Here is a 19,768-nt window from a genome sequence, read left to right on the forward strand (position 1 = left end):
GTCTTATTTTAATTTCATGACCCTCAAGTGAGTTGCCTGGAAATCTCATTTCCCTACTCCCGCACTCTCCTAACCTTCCGGATGGCTATTTCTCAGAAAATAAGATTCACTGCAAGTTCCAGATGGTGCAGTTGCAATACTCCAATCCAATCCATTTACCAGCGAGAATATTTAAGGTGTTCTGTCATTGCCAGTGATGTATTTGGCACTGTGCTGCTGCTTTACAACTTCTTCTACAAAACCACCACCTTGCTTTGTAGATCATCCCTCATCCATTAGCTCCTTTGTTTTCAGAACCACCTTCTGAGGCTGAAGAAGGCAAGAAGAGAAAGAAGGCCGGAAGGAGATTCAGAGATAAAGCACTCCGCTAGGTGAAGCTCACAGCTAACCTCCCCCTGCACAGGGCTCCTTCCACGACCGCTTTATTTGGTCCATGAGGCCCTGCGAGGAGCAAGACCCGGTCAGGATTTCAGGAATGAAAGTCGAAAGACAGATGGAAAAGTAGACGACAAAAGAAACACTGGGGGAGAATCCTTGGGAAAGGGGAAAGGCGTGGAGCAGCCTGGAGTTTCCTCCCAGGCACACTAGAAAATGGAACTGGAGTGCGCAGAGTTACTGCCCGAAAGCCACCAAAGCGCTTCAGACCCGCCCTTAACAGTGGCGTGGCGAGGGCAGGCGCAGGGAGGCCGGACCCGCGGACCAGCCCTCAGCCCCCGGCGGCCGCGCCCGCGCTGTTGAACCACCTGACCCCCTCACTCGGCGTCGGAAGGCGGCCGTGCGGCCGCGCCGCTCCGTCGTCAGCGCCAGGGGCTGAGGGGAACCAGCCCTTAGCCCCCGCGCGCGCCCGCGAGGCGTCACATGCCCCGGGAGCCGGGCCCGCGCGGGCCCGGAACTGGACAGAGTAGGAGCCGCAGCAGGAGCTCTCCCCGCACCCCCCCGGGCCCGCCCCCTGAGGCCCGCCGCGGGCAGGGTGACGTGGATGCGGGCGAGACCGAGGCCGAGCCGGGGGTTACCGGGTAGAGGTAGAGCACCGCTCCCACCAACGCCAGCAAGAAGGTAACGGCGAAGATCGCGAAGTCCAACATGGCTCCTCCGCCCGGGAGCCACGTCTCGATTCCGCGCTCGGCAGCAGCGGCTCAGCCTGCTGGGACACCCGCAAAAGGGGTGTGCGGGGGCGCCCGCGGGACGAACGAACGAATGGGCCGCTGGGGGCGTGGCCTGGGCCTCCAGGGCTGGCGAGGGGAGCAAGGGAGCGCGGAGGAGCTCTGGGAGATGGTAGCCGCGCCCCGAGGCGGGATTCCGGCGGACGCGACTCCAGACACGCCCGAGACTCCAGACACGCCCACGACTTCGGGATCGAGTTGCTGGGGGAGGAGGAACCCCGGCTTGGAGAAAACATTAGGAGTTATCATCGCTGTAACCCGACCAACACTTTTCCAAGTAGATTTAAAATATATGTAATAACAAAATGTTGCTGACCTTAATTATTGCACATGTCTGGGTGTTCTATAATAATCTAGTGGTGTTTGGATCAAATATAAAATATAGATGCATAATTCACACATTATATATTTATTTCATAAAATTTATTTTTCTTCCCTTTACTTCAGAAGAATCTCTATTTTTTTTTTTTTTTTTTTTTTTTTTTTTTTTGCGGTATGTGGGCCTCTCACTGTTGTGGCCTCTCCCGTTGCGGAGCACAGGCTCCGGACACGCAGGCTCAATGGCCATGGCTCATGGGCCAAGCCGCTCCGCGGCATGTGGGATCCTCCCAGACCGGGGCACGAACCCGTGTCCCCTGCATCGGCAGGCGGACTCTCAACCACTGCGCCACCAGGGAAGCCCAAGAATCTCTATTTTTAAAATCAAGATTTTTGACATCATTTGTCTTCTGTCTGCAGAAATGCCAAATTATCCTGTCTTCGGTCATTGTAGTTCTTGGATAGATTTTTTTAAAACAATCTCAGGTTTATTGAAGCATAATTTATGTGTAGAATAGTTTTTTTTAATTCTTTCAAATTGAAGAAATCTTGCTCTGTTGAGGCAATAGCAACTGGAATTATCAATAAAATTTTTAATCTTTAGCTTCAGAAGTGAACAATGACTTTTATCTATTGTCTTCAGCTGTAATGGAGTTGTTGCATATGGTAACATTGTTATTGCAGCAAATATTATAAAACAGTTTAAATTTATCATAACAATTGTATCACTTATATTGTGATTCTCACCATCTCTTAAAGCGATAACTAGATCTGTAGGGTAATATAAAGAATTGGTACCACACTTTACTCACATCATATCTAGACCTACATATATATTATTTTAAAAAGAACAGTAAGGCTTCCCTGGTGGCGCAGTGGTTGAGAGTCCGCCTGCCGATGCAGGGGACACAGGTTCGTGCCCCGGTCTGGGAGAATCCCACATGCCGCGGAGCGGCTAGGCCCGTGAGCCATGGCCGCTGAGCCTGCGTGTCCGGAGCCTGTGCCCCACAACGGGAGAGGCTGCAAAAAAAAAAAAAAAAAAAAGGAACAGTAATTTAATATGGAAAAGTCTTCCTAAGCTGCCAATTGCAACCACCGTGGTCACCACAATAATTGTTGAGTACTTCCAGTCCACTAATGGAAACCTAAGAGAAGAAATTATGCAAAAATCTATTGTGTTTATGCTGAGAACAAACATTGGCTAAAGTAATTTATCTATTTTTATCGACTTCCTCAAGCTCAAATACGCTTTCCACTGTTATATTCTCCTCCAGTTTTATAGCAGCACAGCCTACAAACCTTTATAGCATTTAGATGCAGTCACATTTTATAATATTTCAAAGATATAGAATGTGAGATATGAAGAATTTCCCTGGAGCCTGAGCAGTATTAGCTATGAGAGTGGATGTTAACAGTTTAGTTGACCACAAAATCCTGATTAACCACCAAATCCTGATTGGCCATCGAATACTGATTTGCCCATGCGTTCTTTAACTTTTTTATGGATTTGTGATATGTGGGTAATTCCCAAGCATGGGCCTGTCTTGGTCTGCTCTATAGGTGGTACTGTCCATATAAAAGGACACTCAGTGGGTTCCCTAGCCCTCTGATCCAAATTCTGGTTGGATTTGGCCAATGGGAAGTAGTAGCATAAGTTGAGAGGATGAGAGGAAAGTAAAGTCAAGATAGTCATTCTACTGGCTTTCATGCTGTGGACTCACTGTTTACCATAGCTCCTGTCATATGGCCCTTCCCATACAGATACCCTTTGTAGGAAATGGAACTCCCTTCTTGCCACTTCAGGCTTAGGGTCGGTGATGGCTCACCTCTGCTGCTAGTCTTGGAGCACTGAAACCTTGTGGTTTCCTTAAACCCTTCCCACACCTTCATAAATATTTCCTTTACTGAACTCTCTTTTAATTACTGGTTTCAGCATGCCATCTGTCTCCTGCTGGGACTCTGATCCACATGGTAATTATTATTGCCATTAAATTGCCTGTTTGGTGGGTGCAAATTTTTTTTCTCAATTCTAATGAATAAGGATAATCAGATACAGTTTGCTTTACCTAGTAGAGACAGCATTACACCATCAGTGTTTTACTCCAGGACTTCGTCAGTTCTCCTCTGTGACATAAGATAAAATTTCTAACTTATTTGTGATGGTATTCCACACAGCATCTTGCTTGTCCATTACTCTGATGACATACTATTGAGACTTGGTGAGCATAAAGTAGAAATTTCCTAGATGCCTTAGTAAAATAATACATGCCAGAAGGTCAGAGAGAAATCTCAAAAATTATTTAGGAGTCTGTCATATTGATAAAGTTCCTACAAGTTGAGTGGTATGGGGTACTTGCACATTGTATCAGCAGAGTCTAAGATGGAGTTTAAGAGGCAAGATATGTAGTAAGGATTAATACATGTGAAGGAAGGAATCTGGATCGGGCAGAAAGAGAAGTGGAACTATGATGCAGGCCCAACAACTCCTAGACCAACCTAGTGGGGAGTTTGGAATGAGAATTACCCATGATGATTGGGCTTTGCTGGGCCTTTTTCTACACACCCACCTTACTCTCTTCCTGAGAAAAAACTTGGAAGGGAAGTTAGCCTCTGTAGTTTTTTTGAGGGCCACAACTGATACTTATAATCTTCTTTCTCCGCTATCCATGGTAGATTCTCTTTACTCAGCTACCAAGTCTTGAGGCTTGATTAGTCTGGAAGAATGACTGGATTATTCTGAACTGCCCGAGTACCTGGTAATCATGTACTTCTCAGGCTATGGTTTTTCTCTTTGCAGTCACAGTTGGGCAAAGAAGTACAAGGTAGTGCCCAAGTAAATCACCTGGGTTCTACACTATTACATATTCCATTATGTAATGGCAGCTGTACCTCTTCCTAATTATCCAGGTCACATCGGCAAGCTATTCTGATGCTTTATCTGGATGGCAGCTTGTGGGTGATGTATGTGATATGACCAGTGAGTTCCACTGTCATGGGCTCCCTCCAGCACTTATTTACTGTAAAGTGGGTCCTTTGGTCTGAGGTGATGTTATGTGGAATCCCTTGCCAATGAATCAAATACTCCACTGCCCTTAAGATAATGGTGCTGGTTAAGGCCCTGTAGACATAAAGGGCAAACCATGTACATAAAATACATGTCTGTTCCTATGAGAATGAACTTGCCCTTCCAGAATGGAAGGGGCCCAAAATACATAGCTTGCCAGCATGTGGCCCATTGGTCTCCTTGAGGAATTGGGCACTAAGCATTTATCTTTGTTGTTGGTAAATTGGGCATTCAATGGCGGCAATAGCTAGACCAGCCTTGGTTAGTGGAGGGTTCATGCTGTTAAGCCCATGGATAGTCTCCATTTCTGCCACTGTGGCTACTTTGTTCATGTACCTACCCATTGCACCGGCCCTGGAGTGGCCAGTGCAGGGACTACCTGACGTGAATTGGATTGGTTGTTTGGTCCACGTGATTGTTTAATGCCTCTTTCATGGTGGGTGCTAATATGTGAGTCAAAGATTTTCACACTTCTTTCCCACTCTCATATGTCCATGTACCTACCTCTATCCCAGACCTTCTTGTCTCCAATCTTAAAATCTTTTTCCATTCTTGTCTCTCAGGAGCTGGCCAGGCCTTTCATCACTGCCCATGATTCCATATATATGTATATATTCTAACTTTGGGCCTCTTATCTTTCCACATCTTATCTTTCCACACAAAGTAAATGACATGGTGCACCACTCTTTAGTTGTTGAGGTGGTTTAGTGGTTGAGGTGGTTTTCCCTTGCCACTGTTTTTCAAAACCACCCATAAGTAAGGCTTCAATGCTACCCATTTTTGGCTTTACCCACATGCTGAGCCATCCCATCTGTAAATGAAGCTTGGTCTTTTTCTTCCTCCTCCATCTGATCATACAAGATCATTTATAAAACCAAATGTGTTAGCTGAGGAAGGGGCACTGGTACGACAGTGGTGGGGATCTGGGCTACTTGCTCATGCAGCTTATGTCTTCCCTATGGTCCTTAAGACTTGGTGGTCTGACAAGGCCTAGTGGATGATAGGCAGTGTTGGGAAACTGAGTCTCTTAAGAGCAAGGTATTTAACTGCCATTTTGTTCTGGGCGTATCTTTTCAAGGATGTTTGTACAGCAAACAACTTGGAAGGCGGAAATAGTCTCCTTCTGGAACAGAAGGCATGTTTGCTTACTCATCAGTATTAATGTTTCCTTCCAGGGCAAAGGTCAGGAAGGTGTGCTTGCAGCCCATTATAAAACATTCAGCTTTCCTAAACTCAGATTCTTTAGCTGTGACAAAAGATTGTAAAATGTATTCTTATGAGTTCATCTGCAAGTTTATCATTGTAGGTTTTACATTTAGGTCTATAATTCACTTCAAGTTAATAATCAGTTCCAGCACTATTTGTTGAAAAGACTGTTCTTTCCTCATTCAATTATTTTGGCACATCTGTAGAAAATCAATTCATCATATATATGGCCACATCTAAACACCTTCTATTTACTCCTTTTGACCTACATGTCTATCCTTATGCTGGATAATCCACAATGTCTGATTCCTGTAGCTCTAATTCTTGAAGTCAGAGTAAGTCTTCCAACCTTGTTCTTTTTCAAATTGTTTTGACATTGTGTCCTTTGCATTTCCCTATAAAATTTAGAATCAGCCTTTCAGTTTCTTCAAATCTATTTTTTATTCCATTTTTCCAGCCGTATTCTGTAGTTTCAGTGTGCATGTCCTGCAAATATTTTATTACATTTCCTCCTAAGATTTTAATATTTTCACAATATTGTAAACTGTATTGTTTTGAATTACAATTTTTGTTACTAGAATACAGAAATATGATCTATTTTTGTATTTGACCTTGTATCTTGTGACTTTGCTTGGCTCATTTATTATGTTAGTTCTACTGTTTTGTGTACATAGATATCTTAGAATTTTCTACATGCTTGTTAACCACAAAAGGATATTTTTACTGTCTCCTTTCCAATATGTATGCTGTTTTTTTCTTGCATTATTGCACTAGCTAGAGTCTCCAGTACAATGTTGAATAATAGTGAGAATAGGTATTCTTACCTTATTCCTAATTTAGGAAGAATTCAGTCTTTTACATTAAATATTATGTTAGCTATAGGTTTTCCATAAATATACTTTATTAAGAAAGTTTTCTATTTTTAGTCTACTGATTATCTTAAACAGGTGACATTTAAAACATTAACCCAATCTTAAATTCATGGGATGAACCACACTTGGTCATGAGGCATTATACTTCTTACACATTGCTAGAAATGATCTGCTAATATTCACTTAAGGATTTTAGTGTCATTGTTCATGATAATGGATTGTAGTTTTTTTATTTTAGTTTTGGGAAGATGAGGGTGAAGGGCAGAATTACATATTTCTCAATATTTTTCTCTCTTGCATGCAGGATCCTAAATCCAAAATTTCCCCCATTTTTTCCTCTTTCACCAACTAGTCTACAAAGCAATTGCATTTCTACATTCTTCTTAAGAATGTCTTCTGAGATTGCCATGTCAAATCCTGCACACTAAGTCCACTTTTTGTATGCAGTACTCTGATCCACTCAAACTCTTGTTAAGTCTTTTTGCACTTAGGATGGACTTTCTCTTTCTGGGAGTCTTTTTTTTTTTTCTTTTTTAGCTCAATCTTAGGTTCTCTAATCAACTACTCTCAAGTTTTTCTGGACTCTCCTTGCTTTCTGTAAAGGCTTACTATAGAAACTTAAGAGATAGCTCTGTTGGAATTTGCTTTTTATATTTCTATTTTTAAGTAATTTGATGTTTGTCATGTTATCTGTCTTCTTTTTTATTTATTTATTTTTTTTTGTGGTACGCGGGCCTCTCACTGTTGTGGCCTCTCCCGTTGCGGAGCACAGGCTCCGGACGCGCAGACCCAGCAGCCATGGCTCACGGGCCCAGCCGCTCCGCAGCATATGGGATCCTCCCAGACCGGGGCACGAACCCGTATCCCCTGCATCGGCAGGCGGACTCTCAACCACTGCACCACCAGGGAGGCCCTGTCTTCTTGATATCTTGAAGGCATGGGATTTTTGAGGATACATTTGTTTTTGTTTACCTGTATAGTTTTCTGGAGGACATGTGGAGAGATTTAGACTTAGGTACCTATCGTTATCTTAGGCACCCTGTAAGTCTAGATTCATCCAGTTTGAATCCATTAATTTTCCACCTTCCAAAATTGTATTGATTATCTTCTCTATTTTCTTTGTCCTTTTAGGCTTATGCCCTCATCCTTGTAGGTTTATGCCTTCACTGTTGTTCTGCCAGAACGTCAACATGGGGCAAACTAAAATACAGTTACTTACATTCAATCTGTTACCCTTATCCACAAATGTAAAGTGTATAGGATAGGAATAGGTCAACATCTAGACTGCCAAAGTTGATGAGTAAAAGATTTTAACTGTGAAAGGAAATAAATGTTTTTTAAAAAACCAATCTAATGTATTATTTGATTAGCTACAAATGGAGATTTCTAGCTCATAACCATGTTTCTGAGGTGCCTTTAAAATGAAAGGCTTAATACCTGTTGTTATATACAACAAAAACTGGTCAATTAACATAACATTTATCTTGTGCACATAGGACTACAGAAGAAATTCTGCTCATATGAGAAAGAAGCAGAGATCAATTTGCTGCTTAAATACTGTATTCAATCCCTTGTCTACTCAAATAACTTAGCCAATGCTAAGTTCTAATCAGACTCTATAAAATTGAGAATTACAAACCAGCTGAAGAAAACATCATTTTTTATTTGATTCAAACCCATTTTCCTATACAAAGCTAAATTTATTATGTACAAAATAAATGCATATTCTTAAAAACTGTTAGAATACAAATTTCCAAAGGGCTAAAAAATGTGCAAATTTTTCAATTATTATCTTCATTCATGCTATACAGAAACAAATCAAACATTAGTTCATATACACACACTGAAAAATTTTAAAACAAAATTCAATGTAACAAAACAAAACATACATCTTATATATTTAATTTTAAAAGGATGAGAAAGGGAAGAATGTATTGCACCAAATTAACAGTAGCATCATTATAATGAGAATACTAATCAAAATTATTTACACATCTTTACTAAGTCTAAAACTTTCTCAACTTTAAAAACTTATTTTTTTGGCATACAAATATCCATTGAGTCACAGTTTGCACAGTCAATAATTAGATATAAATAAGGCTTAATATTCTTTTTCATGGTCAATTCCAGTAGAACAAATGACAAGGAACACTTTACGATAACTACAAAACTTTTTGAATTTCTTAAATATTTAAGTAGCAGCATGATTTGCAAGTATTTCTTTTAAACAATTCCAAATTTTCATCTATCCTCCTCTGAATTGACTATGTGCATGTGTGTGTGTGTGTGTGTGTGTGTGTGTGTATGCATTCAAGTCACTGTCACTTCTATGATAACACTGAAATGCTCCTATTTAATCTGGGTCCCAGAAAAACTGACATAAGAGACAAATCATATGTGTTCAATATTTTTCAGTCTTAATGAATTCACTTCTATAGCAATGCATCTGATAGAAAATGACTGGCTAGATCTCTCATTATTTTTTGCTAATTTTTTTGCTCTAAGTCTATAAAAGCAAACAGCTGGGGGAAGGAAAGCCATACCCGTTAGGAATTCTTGAAGAGAACAGACCAGCCATATGGTTAAAGCTAACTATAAAATAAACAGTAGCCACAAAAAATTTTTGGTGATGGTATTTATGAATCGGAGAGAGCAGTAAAAAGCATAATAGGAATAAAAGTCAAAAATATAAAAGATCTTTAACAGTAAGATGTACTGTAATATGCCATAATTTTGGAAGAAATGTAGAAACTATTATAATTAAATACTTTGAAAAATATCCAAGAAAACCAGTTAAAATCCCAAAGGAATAAAGTTATTCTCTTTAATCCCTACATAAGAAATTAAGAGGGCTTCCCTGGTGGCACAGTGGTTGAGAGTCTGCCTGCCGATGCAGGGGACACAGGTTTGTGCCCCGGTCTGGGAAGATCCCACATGCCGCAGAACGGCTAGGCCCGTGAGCCATGGCCACTGAGCCTGCATGTCCGGAGCCTGTGCTCCGCAACGGGAGAGGCCACAACAGTGAGAGGCCCGCATACTGCAAAAAAGAAAACAAAAAACAGAAAAAAAAGAAACTAAGAGGTTGAAACTTTTTCAGTTAAGTCCAACAACTGACATCTCCTTACCAGAACTACTTTCTAAAGTGCTTATTAATATAATTTTAGCATTCTGAAGAGCAAAATATATATATCATAGTTAAGTTTTTTCCTCCAAAATGCAAAAGGAGTATTTGTTGAATTTGTAGGTTGAGCCCAATAAATCTTAAAACACATTGCTTAGATACTGTGGGGAAATGTTTCCAAGATAAGGAACAACAAAAATAGCATTTTAACAGTAACTATTTATTTAGTACACTGGCTACCAGAGACACTCTAATTTTATACAGATTAAGTTGCAATATATTATTACAAAAATAAAATTTTAAAAGGTCCAATTGGAATAAGACTTATTTTTTTAAAGTTTATATTTTAATCAATAAAATATAATTTTATTTTTCAATCCCACCTAAATCCTAACTTTTCTTATTCTCAAATTACAATGCTATATTATAATAGTATTATAAATAGCTAATCAGTTTGTACACTCAAAAATAGTTATAAATTTTAAATAATGAGACAGCCATCATGTTATAAGTGAAAACACACACACACACAAACATCCAAAAGTCCACTAGCAGTCAACTTTGAAAATGAATGGGTAACTTTTTCAATGACAATACTGTGGTATTATTATTATTATGGTAATATTTGCAAAATAAGTTTCCAAGGAAACATATTAAAACTAAACCACAGAAAACAAATGTTGAATTAGTGACTTTCTACTTGTTCTTTTCCTCTGAATTTTCAGTTATAAGATTAAAGGCATGAAGACAAAAGTAAATACAATTTTATCTCTGTCCTTTTATTTTTCACTAAAGCCATTAGCTTCATAGGTCCAAATCCTACAATGTGTTTAGAAATCACCCACATGTGACAAATGTCAGTGAGATAATCTAAGAAGATGTATCTGATGAATTACTACAATGTATCAGAAAAGTACCTGATAAGACAGCCACTTTTACACAAGCTTCTTATACTGAAGAAAAGCATAACTCCTATAATCTAAGATGACCTTATATTTTTAATGTAGAAAATTTGAATCATTTCCAGTACAGGCCTAAATATCTTAAATGTTAGTGCTTTATTTTTTTGTAATACTAAGACTTTCCATATGAAAAATTAAAGAGTATTTCCATACAGAGGCTATACCTACAAAAGTCCTCAGAAGTGCTTCGGGAATTTATCCAATGCTTTTAATTAGGAAAACTACTGATTACCAGCTTCAACGCTGTAAGAGATCTAAGTCTACGTTTTAAATCTAGCATTTTGTTACTCATGTTTTTTATTAATAGTTTAAAATGCTACCTAACTCAGATATGCAAAATATTCACTGATAGCCACTAGGAACTAATACAAGCAAACACTTTTTTGGAGGCAAATTTTAGCTATAATTTTCAAATGTGAAAGGTCTGAAGAGAGTTTATGATAAGAATAACACAAACCGAAAAGGAAATTTGGTTGTTTCCACGGCATGCAAAACAAAGATAAGAAAGCCATTCCAAGCAAATTTTAGAAAAAATGTCTTCAAGGATAATGATTAAACCTATTTTCAAGTAAGTCTGTGAATATCGGATCTGATTTATAAAAATGAATGGATATAATTTCTATAGCAGAAAATATTTTAAGATTTAATAACCCTGAGACAATTTTTTATACCAAGAATATCAAGTAAAGAGATTCAGAGTATCCAGAGTAGTGCCTAAACTTCTGTATATTTATAAAACTTCACAGAGAAGTCTGATTTACAATCTCAGTTAAGAAACAATGGCCTTGAATATGCTAGATTCAAACTGAAGAAGTAAAGTTGTGGCCAACATTTTAATAATATTGAAATGATGACTGATAACACTATATTGTTGCCTAATGTCATCAGAAAAAACACAACAAGGGCTCTGATATAGGAAAACTCTCTATAACAATGTTCTGGATGATCAAGTTTAAAGCAAATCAAATGTACGTATGATAAATGAATTAGGCAAAAAGAATACTGAGAACAGTATTTGTTTAAAGTGATAAAAATGTTTAAGGCTGGTCACTTACTGGGAAAGAACAATTTTAGTTGATTAGAGAAACAGTAATTAGGACAAGCTATGAGTCTGTCTGATAAAGGAAAACAACAGATTAGATTTAGAGAAGAAAAAAAAAGTATTTCATTTCTTATATCAGTCAAAAACTATATCCTAAAGACAGGTTTAAGAACTTATTTATGGATTACATATTTAATGATGTATTTTAAGAGACCAACCTTCATATATACACACCCTGACAGGACATTACATATTATATAATATTATTTAATATTTATATAATATTTATATATAGTCCATGCACTTGCATCTTTTCATTGGAAAGGTGATAAAGACAATGCTATTCACTTTATAAATATAAATATATAAAAGGAGCTAACCTCTTTAAATTCAATTAAAAGATTTCCATTAGTGATTTCTTTAGTAATAGCAATATAAAATATACTTAAAGGCAAAGGCCATGTGTCATGTGTCATCATTAAATAAAAATAGAGTATTAAGTTAACAATTTCCTCTGCTTACTCCTATTAAAGCAAAATACAAAAAATCTTCGGTAAAGATTTAACTTTCAAATCTAAATTCTAATTAATTATGAGGGCACACTTATTCCTTCAGAAGCATTAAACTGATTTTCAATACTAGTTCTTGAAGGATAATTTTTATATGCCTTACATAGAGAAAGAAGGAAGCCTCACTGTCATTCCTTGTTAATGACAAATGAGTAATTGGCATTTTCTCTCCTACAAAAGGATGTGACCTGAAAAAGCACTGTGACCTAAAGGAAACTAATAGAAACTGATTCATAGATGACATGAGCTTCACAGGCTTATAAGATTTTAAACAACTGGCCAAGCTTCATTCATGCCCTACTCTATTTTTTCTTCTCTCCTCCAATTTTATCTAAGTAATGACAGAATACTGATTGGGAAGAGTTGAAAAAAAAATCTTATAAAGTTTCTTTATTCTCTAAATGAGTACCTCTATTGTATGTTTTAATATTTGACCTCACTTTCTAAAAAAAATCATCTCCTTAGTATAAATTGCTCCACATCATCAGGATGCTGACATTTTTATTTCCATCACAAGTGTCAAGAAACAAAAGCAGATGAAAGTTCTTCAAAGACAACACACTTCATATAACAGCTGTTGAGATATTATATTCATCCTCTGAAATGTCCACCTGTTACTGCACTCTAATGAAACTGTTCATTTCTCCCATTATACAATACAGAAATAATTTCTATGGGTAACATGTAAATACACCATAATCCCTCAAGGTATATCTTTAGAGTGATTTTTATCTAGTGACTTTTAATCCGTGGTCTAAACTGTTTAAAAGAGGAATTATTCAGCCAATGCTACTACTATATTTGCTCATTTAATAAATTTTAAGTTCCATTCTTCTAGACTGTTGCTAATATTCTCAAAGATTTTCCTCAAAACTTTACATTTTTGGTTTTCACTTTTTGGAAAATATTATATAAGGGTTAATCCCACCACTCTGAACATCTATTATTACTCTAGGTAGGGTATCTACTGTGAAAAAAGCTTCTTCATATTTGTGCTATAAAATGAATACTGCTTGTTTAGCTCCTCCATCTAAACAGTAGCAAAGTAAAATACCAAAAATTTAGGAATTTTCCCCTAATAATCTAAGTTAAACTTTTTTGTAACTTATAATCATCCAAAATAACTTCCAAAACCAATATTAAGTGACCTTAAAAATAAACATCCTGGGACTTCCCTGGTGGCGCAGTGGTTAAGAATGCACCTGCCAATGCAGGGGACACGTGTTCGAGCCCGGGTCCAGGAAGATCCCACATGCCACGGAGCAACTAAGCCCGTGAGCCACAACTACTGAGCCTGTGCTCTAGAGCTCGTGAGCCACAACTACTGAAGCCCGCGTGCCTAGAGCCCGTGCTCTGCAACAAGAGAAGTCACCGCAGTGAGAAGCCCTTGCACCTCAACGAAGAGTAGCCCCTGCTTGTCACAACTAGAGAAAGCCCACTTGCAGCAACGAAGACCCAATGCAGCCAAAAATAAATAATAAAAAATAAAAAACATCCTTATACCAAAATCTCTAGATAAATAGGCAAACGAAACATTTCCAAAGTTTTCATTTAGAAACAGTTTTTTAAAAATCAACATTTAAAATACCAAAACCCCATCATTTTGTTTCTCTTGACTTGAAACTTCCTAAAATATATAAAAAATGAAAATAGAAAGAAAAAACTAACAGAAGAAATAAATCTTAATATATGATAATTATCTCTATTGACTTGTTTTGAGACATTTTCACCACTAGTTACTGAAGTCCTCAGAAAGGAAACCTTGGGTTTCCCTGGTGGCGCAGTGGTTGAGAGTCCGCCTGCCGATGCAGGGGACACGGGTTCGTGCCCCGGTCCGGGAAGATCCCACATGCCGCGGAGCGGCTGGGCCCGTGAGCCATGGCCGCTGAGCCTGCGCATCCGGAGCCTGTGCTCCGCAACGGGAGAGGCCACAACAGTGAGAGGCCCGCGTACCGCAAAAAAAAAAAAAAAAAAAAAAAAAGGAAACCTTCACATTTGCATATATGTTCTACTTTACACTTGCTGCATCAGTTTATTTCAGTGTGATTTACCTAAAACATAACGGTTTTTTACTGAATAAAACAGAGGATTTTAAATAACTGGAAAGAAAATTCTTCTATAACTTTTTACAAGTCCTAATATAAGCCAATCAAATCTATCAAAAAGTTTCCCTAAACAAAATCCATTACTTCTCATAAATTTTGTACTCAGTCATACGATTATAAAGAAAAGGGTACTAGATACCGTGGGCAACAGGAGAGGATTGCAAAGGAAAAATTTCTCAGATTCAATTGAGAAGACAATTGGATATAAGGAAATCTATAATTTGTAGAAAAAAGAATATTATTATTTTTAAAAGGTATTGTTGTAAAAAGTCTTTTTTTCCCCCAATCGCAGACCCCTTTTTTTTTTCCTCCGGTACGCGGGCCTCTCACTGTCGTGGCCTCTCCCGTTGCAGAGCACAGGCTCCGGACGCGCAGGCTCGGTGGCCATGGCTCACGGGCCCAGCCGCTCCGCGGCATGTGGGATCTTCCCAGACCGGGACACGAACCCGTGTCCCCTGCATCAGCAGGTGGACTCTCAACCACTAGGCCACCAGGGAAACCCCGCAGACCCTTTTAATAAAGCCACCCAACCATTCATTCCTGAAAAAAAAAAAAAAAAAAATGCAGCTTACAGAATTTCCACACAATTTTAAGGGATTCATAAATTCCCCCAACCTGTGGAATCTCAGATTAAGGACACTCGTAGTTGTAAAAGCTTTCTAACTCAAAATTATGACCTTGGGCCTCCCTGGTGGCGCAGTGGTTGAGAGTCCGCCTGCCGATGCAGGGGATATGGGTTCGTGCCCCGGTCCGGGAGGATCCCATATGCCGCGGAGCGGCTGGGCCCGTGAGCCATGGCCGCTGAGCCTGCGCATCCGGAGCCTGTGCTCCGCAACGGGAGAGGCCACAGCAGTGAGAGGCCCGCATACCGCAAAAAAAAAAAAAAAAAAAAAAAAAAAAAAAATTATGACCTTATAAAAGTACAAAGTTTAACAATCTCTTTAAATTCCAAAATAAATCTATCAGCCTTTTAGTTTAAAAGCAATGTAACATCTAGCTATGTATAATAAAATTAAGTAATCCTGAAAGTTATACATAACATGAAATAGAAATGTGTATTTTTAAAAATTACTATATCCAAATGACTAGTTTAAGTTATGCATATCTTTTTGGTTCATTCATCAATCATATGAAATAAGTAAAAATGTAATATATTTGGGTATCATTGCCAACTCCAATAATTATTGGGGGAAAACACAGTGTTTAATAAAGAAAAAGTCAAGAAATTTTGTACTTTGCACATATAAATTGAGCTGCAGATGCTACTTAAAGGACCCAGCTGTCAAAATCATAATGAGCATTTTTCCTTAACTCTACTACTAATGAAATATATCTACAAAATGTGTCTCTAGTTTCTCTTACTCCTACTCAACATTTATTATTTAAGGATAATAATACATTGCAATAAATTCTCATTAGTACTATGCTAAGTAGTAGTGAGATGAGCCAATGTACCAGTTTCAAAAGTCTTGCTTTCACCTTATCATGAAAACCTGTAATTTATACTGAGTTTTAAAAATCCAAGTATGCAACAGATGCTTTTAAAATATTACCTCCAATCAGAAGTTCCAAAATAAAATTGATGTATTTAGGATGATTTATTCAGTAAATAGGAGAATGATTAACTAAAGAATGTATTAAAAGCCATATCTCTCAACTGTCCCATTATTGCTACTCTTTTATTAGAAATACCTCAACTTTTGCTGTTTAGAATAAGCAAATTGAATTTAGCTTCTTTATTTTTAGAAGTTTATTTTTTTAAATGGATATAATGATCTTTAGGAATAAACTACTAAATCTAATCAAATGTATTTTCTCAAATTCATCTTAGTGTAGACCAAGAATTAGTTAATAAGATAGATTCAGTGATGTTAACCAGAAATTTTTTTAGTGGATAATAATAATATAACCTATGATTTTATACACATACGATACCAAATTTTGGTAATCCCTAAATGATTTTCAGGGATAACAGCCCTGAAACATTTAAGATAGTTGAGAGACGTGACATTAAAGTGATTTAATGTCACATTTAATCTGTCACAGATTAAAGTGACAAAGCAATAAATCAAATTTCAGTTATCCATGACAGAAGGAAGAAATAACAATCACTTGGAATCTTGAGGATTATACTCAGTCTCTCCAGCTGAAATCTGGCTGAGCCGCTTGCTAGATCCCCACAATTTTCGAGAAAGCTGACCTGAGCGCATCTGTTTAAAGTAATCCAGAAAAATGAAGAAGAGATGTTATTAAGAAAGAAAAAAAAAGAATAAATGAAATTGATATACAAGACAATGATTCTGTAGAATGTACAAGAAATAGGTTTTGTTAGCAGAATCATTAACATTTTAATGATAATTAATAATAATTAAAGGCTTTTCTTCATTGATTGTCTTTTAGTTGAGAAAGATCTAATACCAACATACAAATTTTTAAATTAAATGTGCCACTTATATCAAAATTACAAGACTCCCTTACTTTATATATTTACAAAACTACATTTCACTTCATTAAAATAATCTTCTCAAATTATACTTAATCAGGCAACAAGACACATAGTTTTGAGGAATTTTCTCCTCTTATATTTGCAGTACTATTAATGACAATCACAATGGTAAGAAGAAAGTAAAATAACTTTTTGATGAAAAGAAAGTAACTTTTAAATAGTTTGATCTAAGAATGTAAACACATCTTTAACAATAGCGTGATAAGTAATTTAGAAAATAAGAATAGCATAAGCTCTTTGAAGGTAAGAATCACATTTTTCCACCATTAAATTTTTTATCACCTAGCACACTTCTCAGCATATAACAATTATTAATCAAAATTAATTGAATCAGTAGGTTAATGCCCCTCTAAAAGTGCTTATACTTCTACATAGGGCAACAAAACTCCACATGGGAAACATTTCTCAATCTAACCGTATGATTTGTTGGAATTACTTTCCCAAGAGCAATCTACTTTTTAATGGTGCTTCATCTGCTTCCCTTTTTAATGGTTACTTTTCTAGGGTCCATTTATTGGAGCGATAAAAGATAAGCCTCAGGCAAAGACACTTTGTCATGTTTGCTTTGCATTTTCATTTCCAGATGTATTTCCAAAACCATTATTTCCATTAATCTAGTTCCACTTTAACATCTAATTTATAAATATGGATTTTATACTGACAGTATAATATGTAAAACTGATACATGATTTAAAAATATACATTAATCAAGATTTTGATATTTTAGATAAAAATAGATGTTGAAATAGAACTCTTTTCATAACTATTGATCTATTTAATTTCTACACGTTCACATAAAGTTGTATTTAATAATTATGCAAAATTCTGAGTACTCAATTAGATTATTTATTACTAAAGTAGATCCATAATTCAGCCAATGGAAAATGTATTTTACAAAGATATAAAATAGATAAAAAATACTTTTATTCAAAATCTATATACAATTCAAATTCTATGTGTTGTAGACTATACATAAATCTTTCAATGAGGACCAAAAACTTATTTGGTAATTATTACAAAACACTGATTTAGGCCTATGAAATGAAGCTACTTAGGTATTTTTTTTCCAATCAATTTTTTTTTAATGTGTGCACATAACGTCATTTCATTTTTTTTTAATTCAGTAAAATTGTAAACTTAACAAATTACCTAAGTTGGAGGGCAGGCAAATTTAAGGGCACTTGAGTAAACCACAGAAAGTGAAACATACTCAGAGAGTAATGTCTAAGCAGAGTTCTCAAGTAATCATCACATTAGCAGAGGACAGAAGGGAAATCTTTACTTGGGAAATATATTAATCAAGAAACTCTACTACTGAATGTAAAAACGCTTAAAATGCTTTAAATGTAAGTGAAATATCAAGGTACAGATTTGCTGACATTATTTGGGGAACCATTACATCTGAAACTAAATGTTGTTGCAATCACTTTAATTTTTCTTTTTTAAGATTTTTTGATGTGGACCATTTTTTTAAAGTCTTTATTGAATTTGTCACAATATTGCTTCTGTTTTATGTTTTGTTTTTTGGCCAGGAAGCACATGGGATCTTAGTTTCCCGACCAGGGATCGAACCCACACTCCTACACCGGAAGGTGAAGTCTTAACCACTGGACCACCAGGGAAGTCCCAATCACTTTAATTTAATAAGATCTCTCTTGTTAAAATAATATCCTGAAAAAGAGTATAAGGACTAACAAAATCTTTAAATATTTATTTTAAAAAAAGGTTCCTATGATCTGTAATAGATTTATTATAACTACTGATAGTATGTTATTCAGTAATGTCTTCTCTTGAAATAACCCCTACAGAGGTCATATTTTAGATTTCTCAGAAAAGACCAATGATACCAATAAAAATTTATAATGCTTAAATATTAGTCTATGTAACAAAATAAATTTTCTAGAAGAATCACTAGATTACTTGGAGTATAGCCACTAAGTTTTCTTAAGAACAGTGTTACATTTATATCTGAATATTCAGTAATTAATAAGCCACTGGCAAATAAATTTATAGGAACTACAGGAAATTCATTGAGAATTAGCACATTTATATGGGGATATTTGTAGTTCCAAGTTAAAAAAAAATGATGCTTTTACAAAAGTACAAGTGACATACAATCATGCTGAATATTTGTTGAAATTAAAGTAAGTACATAGTTTGGGGAATTCCCTGGCAGTCCAGTGGTTAGGACTCAGTGTTTTCACTGCCTGGGCCCGGGTTTGATCCCTGGTCGGGGAACTAAGATCCCGCAAGCTGCATAGCATGGGCAAATTAACAAAATAATAATAATAAAGTAAGTAGTTTTGTTGTTTGAGTCTATATTTAATTTTTTATAAATGCTTTTATGTATTAAAAATTCGAGTATGTGGTCTAAGATCTAGATTTGGAAAAACAGAATAAAAGAACTTTCTTCTTCATATAGAGTTATAAACTGTTAAATGTGTGATTTCAATAATATAATATAAACATCACTCTTGAATACTAGCTTTATCCCCTTTCATTTACTGTAGTTTGAAAAATCAAATTTGTTTTTCAATTTGTTTATCCATAATGGAGACTTCTGATTCAGCTGGAATAAAGAACCAAAGGAATCCCCAACAGTACGAGAAACTAAATTCTTGATGCTAGGTTTTACCTCAGCTGGCTTGCCAACACCCACGACAATCAATTTGCCATCTTCTAATCCTACAAGAATATGGCTATATTCTTTGGTTACGTAAACACAGTGGATAGGTGATCGCATGGCTAATGGGTTGATGCTGAGATTCAAACTAGAAGAGATATAAAAACACACACACATAATTACATGGATATACAATGTATTCACAGAATTTTATACC

General features: G+C 36.7%; 2 protein-coding genes across 4 annotated transcripts in view; both read right to left on the bottom strand.

Moving 5' to 3' along the window:
- The window catches only part of CYP20A1 (cytochrome P450 family 20 subfamily A member 1), a gene marked incomplete at both ends in the record, with an annotated part of 61,595 nt that extends 60,038 nt beyond the window's left edge, over positions 1 to 1,557 (bottom strand). For both annotated transcript variants that reach the window (XM_079709884.1, XM_079709883.1), the window contains one exon: positions 1,014 to 1,557. In XM_079709884.1, the coding sequence (XP_079566010.1) occupies positions 1,014 to 1,085 (72 nt within the window). The remainder of the gene's footprint in view (positions 1 to 1,013) is intronic.
- Positions 1,558 to 16,530: 14,973 nt separating this feature from the next.
- NBEAL1 (neurobeachin like 1) overlaps positions 16,531 to 19,768 on the bottom strand; it is a gene marked incomplete at both ends in the record, with an annotated part of 180,874 nt that continues 177,636 nt past the window's right edge. For both annotated transcript variants that reach the window (XM_079709952.1, XM_079709951.1), the window contains 2 exons: positions 16,531 to 16,632; positions 19,564 to 19,699. In XM_079709952.1, the coding sequence (XP_079566078.1) occupies positions 16,531 to 16,632; positions 19,564 to 19,699 (238 nt within the window). The remainder of the gene's footprint in view (positions 16,633 to 19,563; positions 19,700 to 19,768) is intronic.

The sequence above is a fragment of the Hyperoodon ampullatus genome (assembly GCF_949752795.1).
Source record: "Hyperoodon ampullatus genome assembly, chromosome: 8".
Classification (NCBI taxonomy): domain Eukaryota; kingdom Metazoa; phylum Chordata; class Mammalia; order Artiodactyla; family Ziphiidae; genus Hyperoodon; species Hyperoodon ampullatus.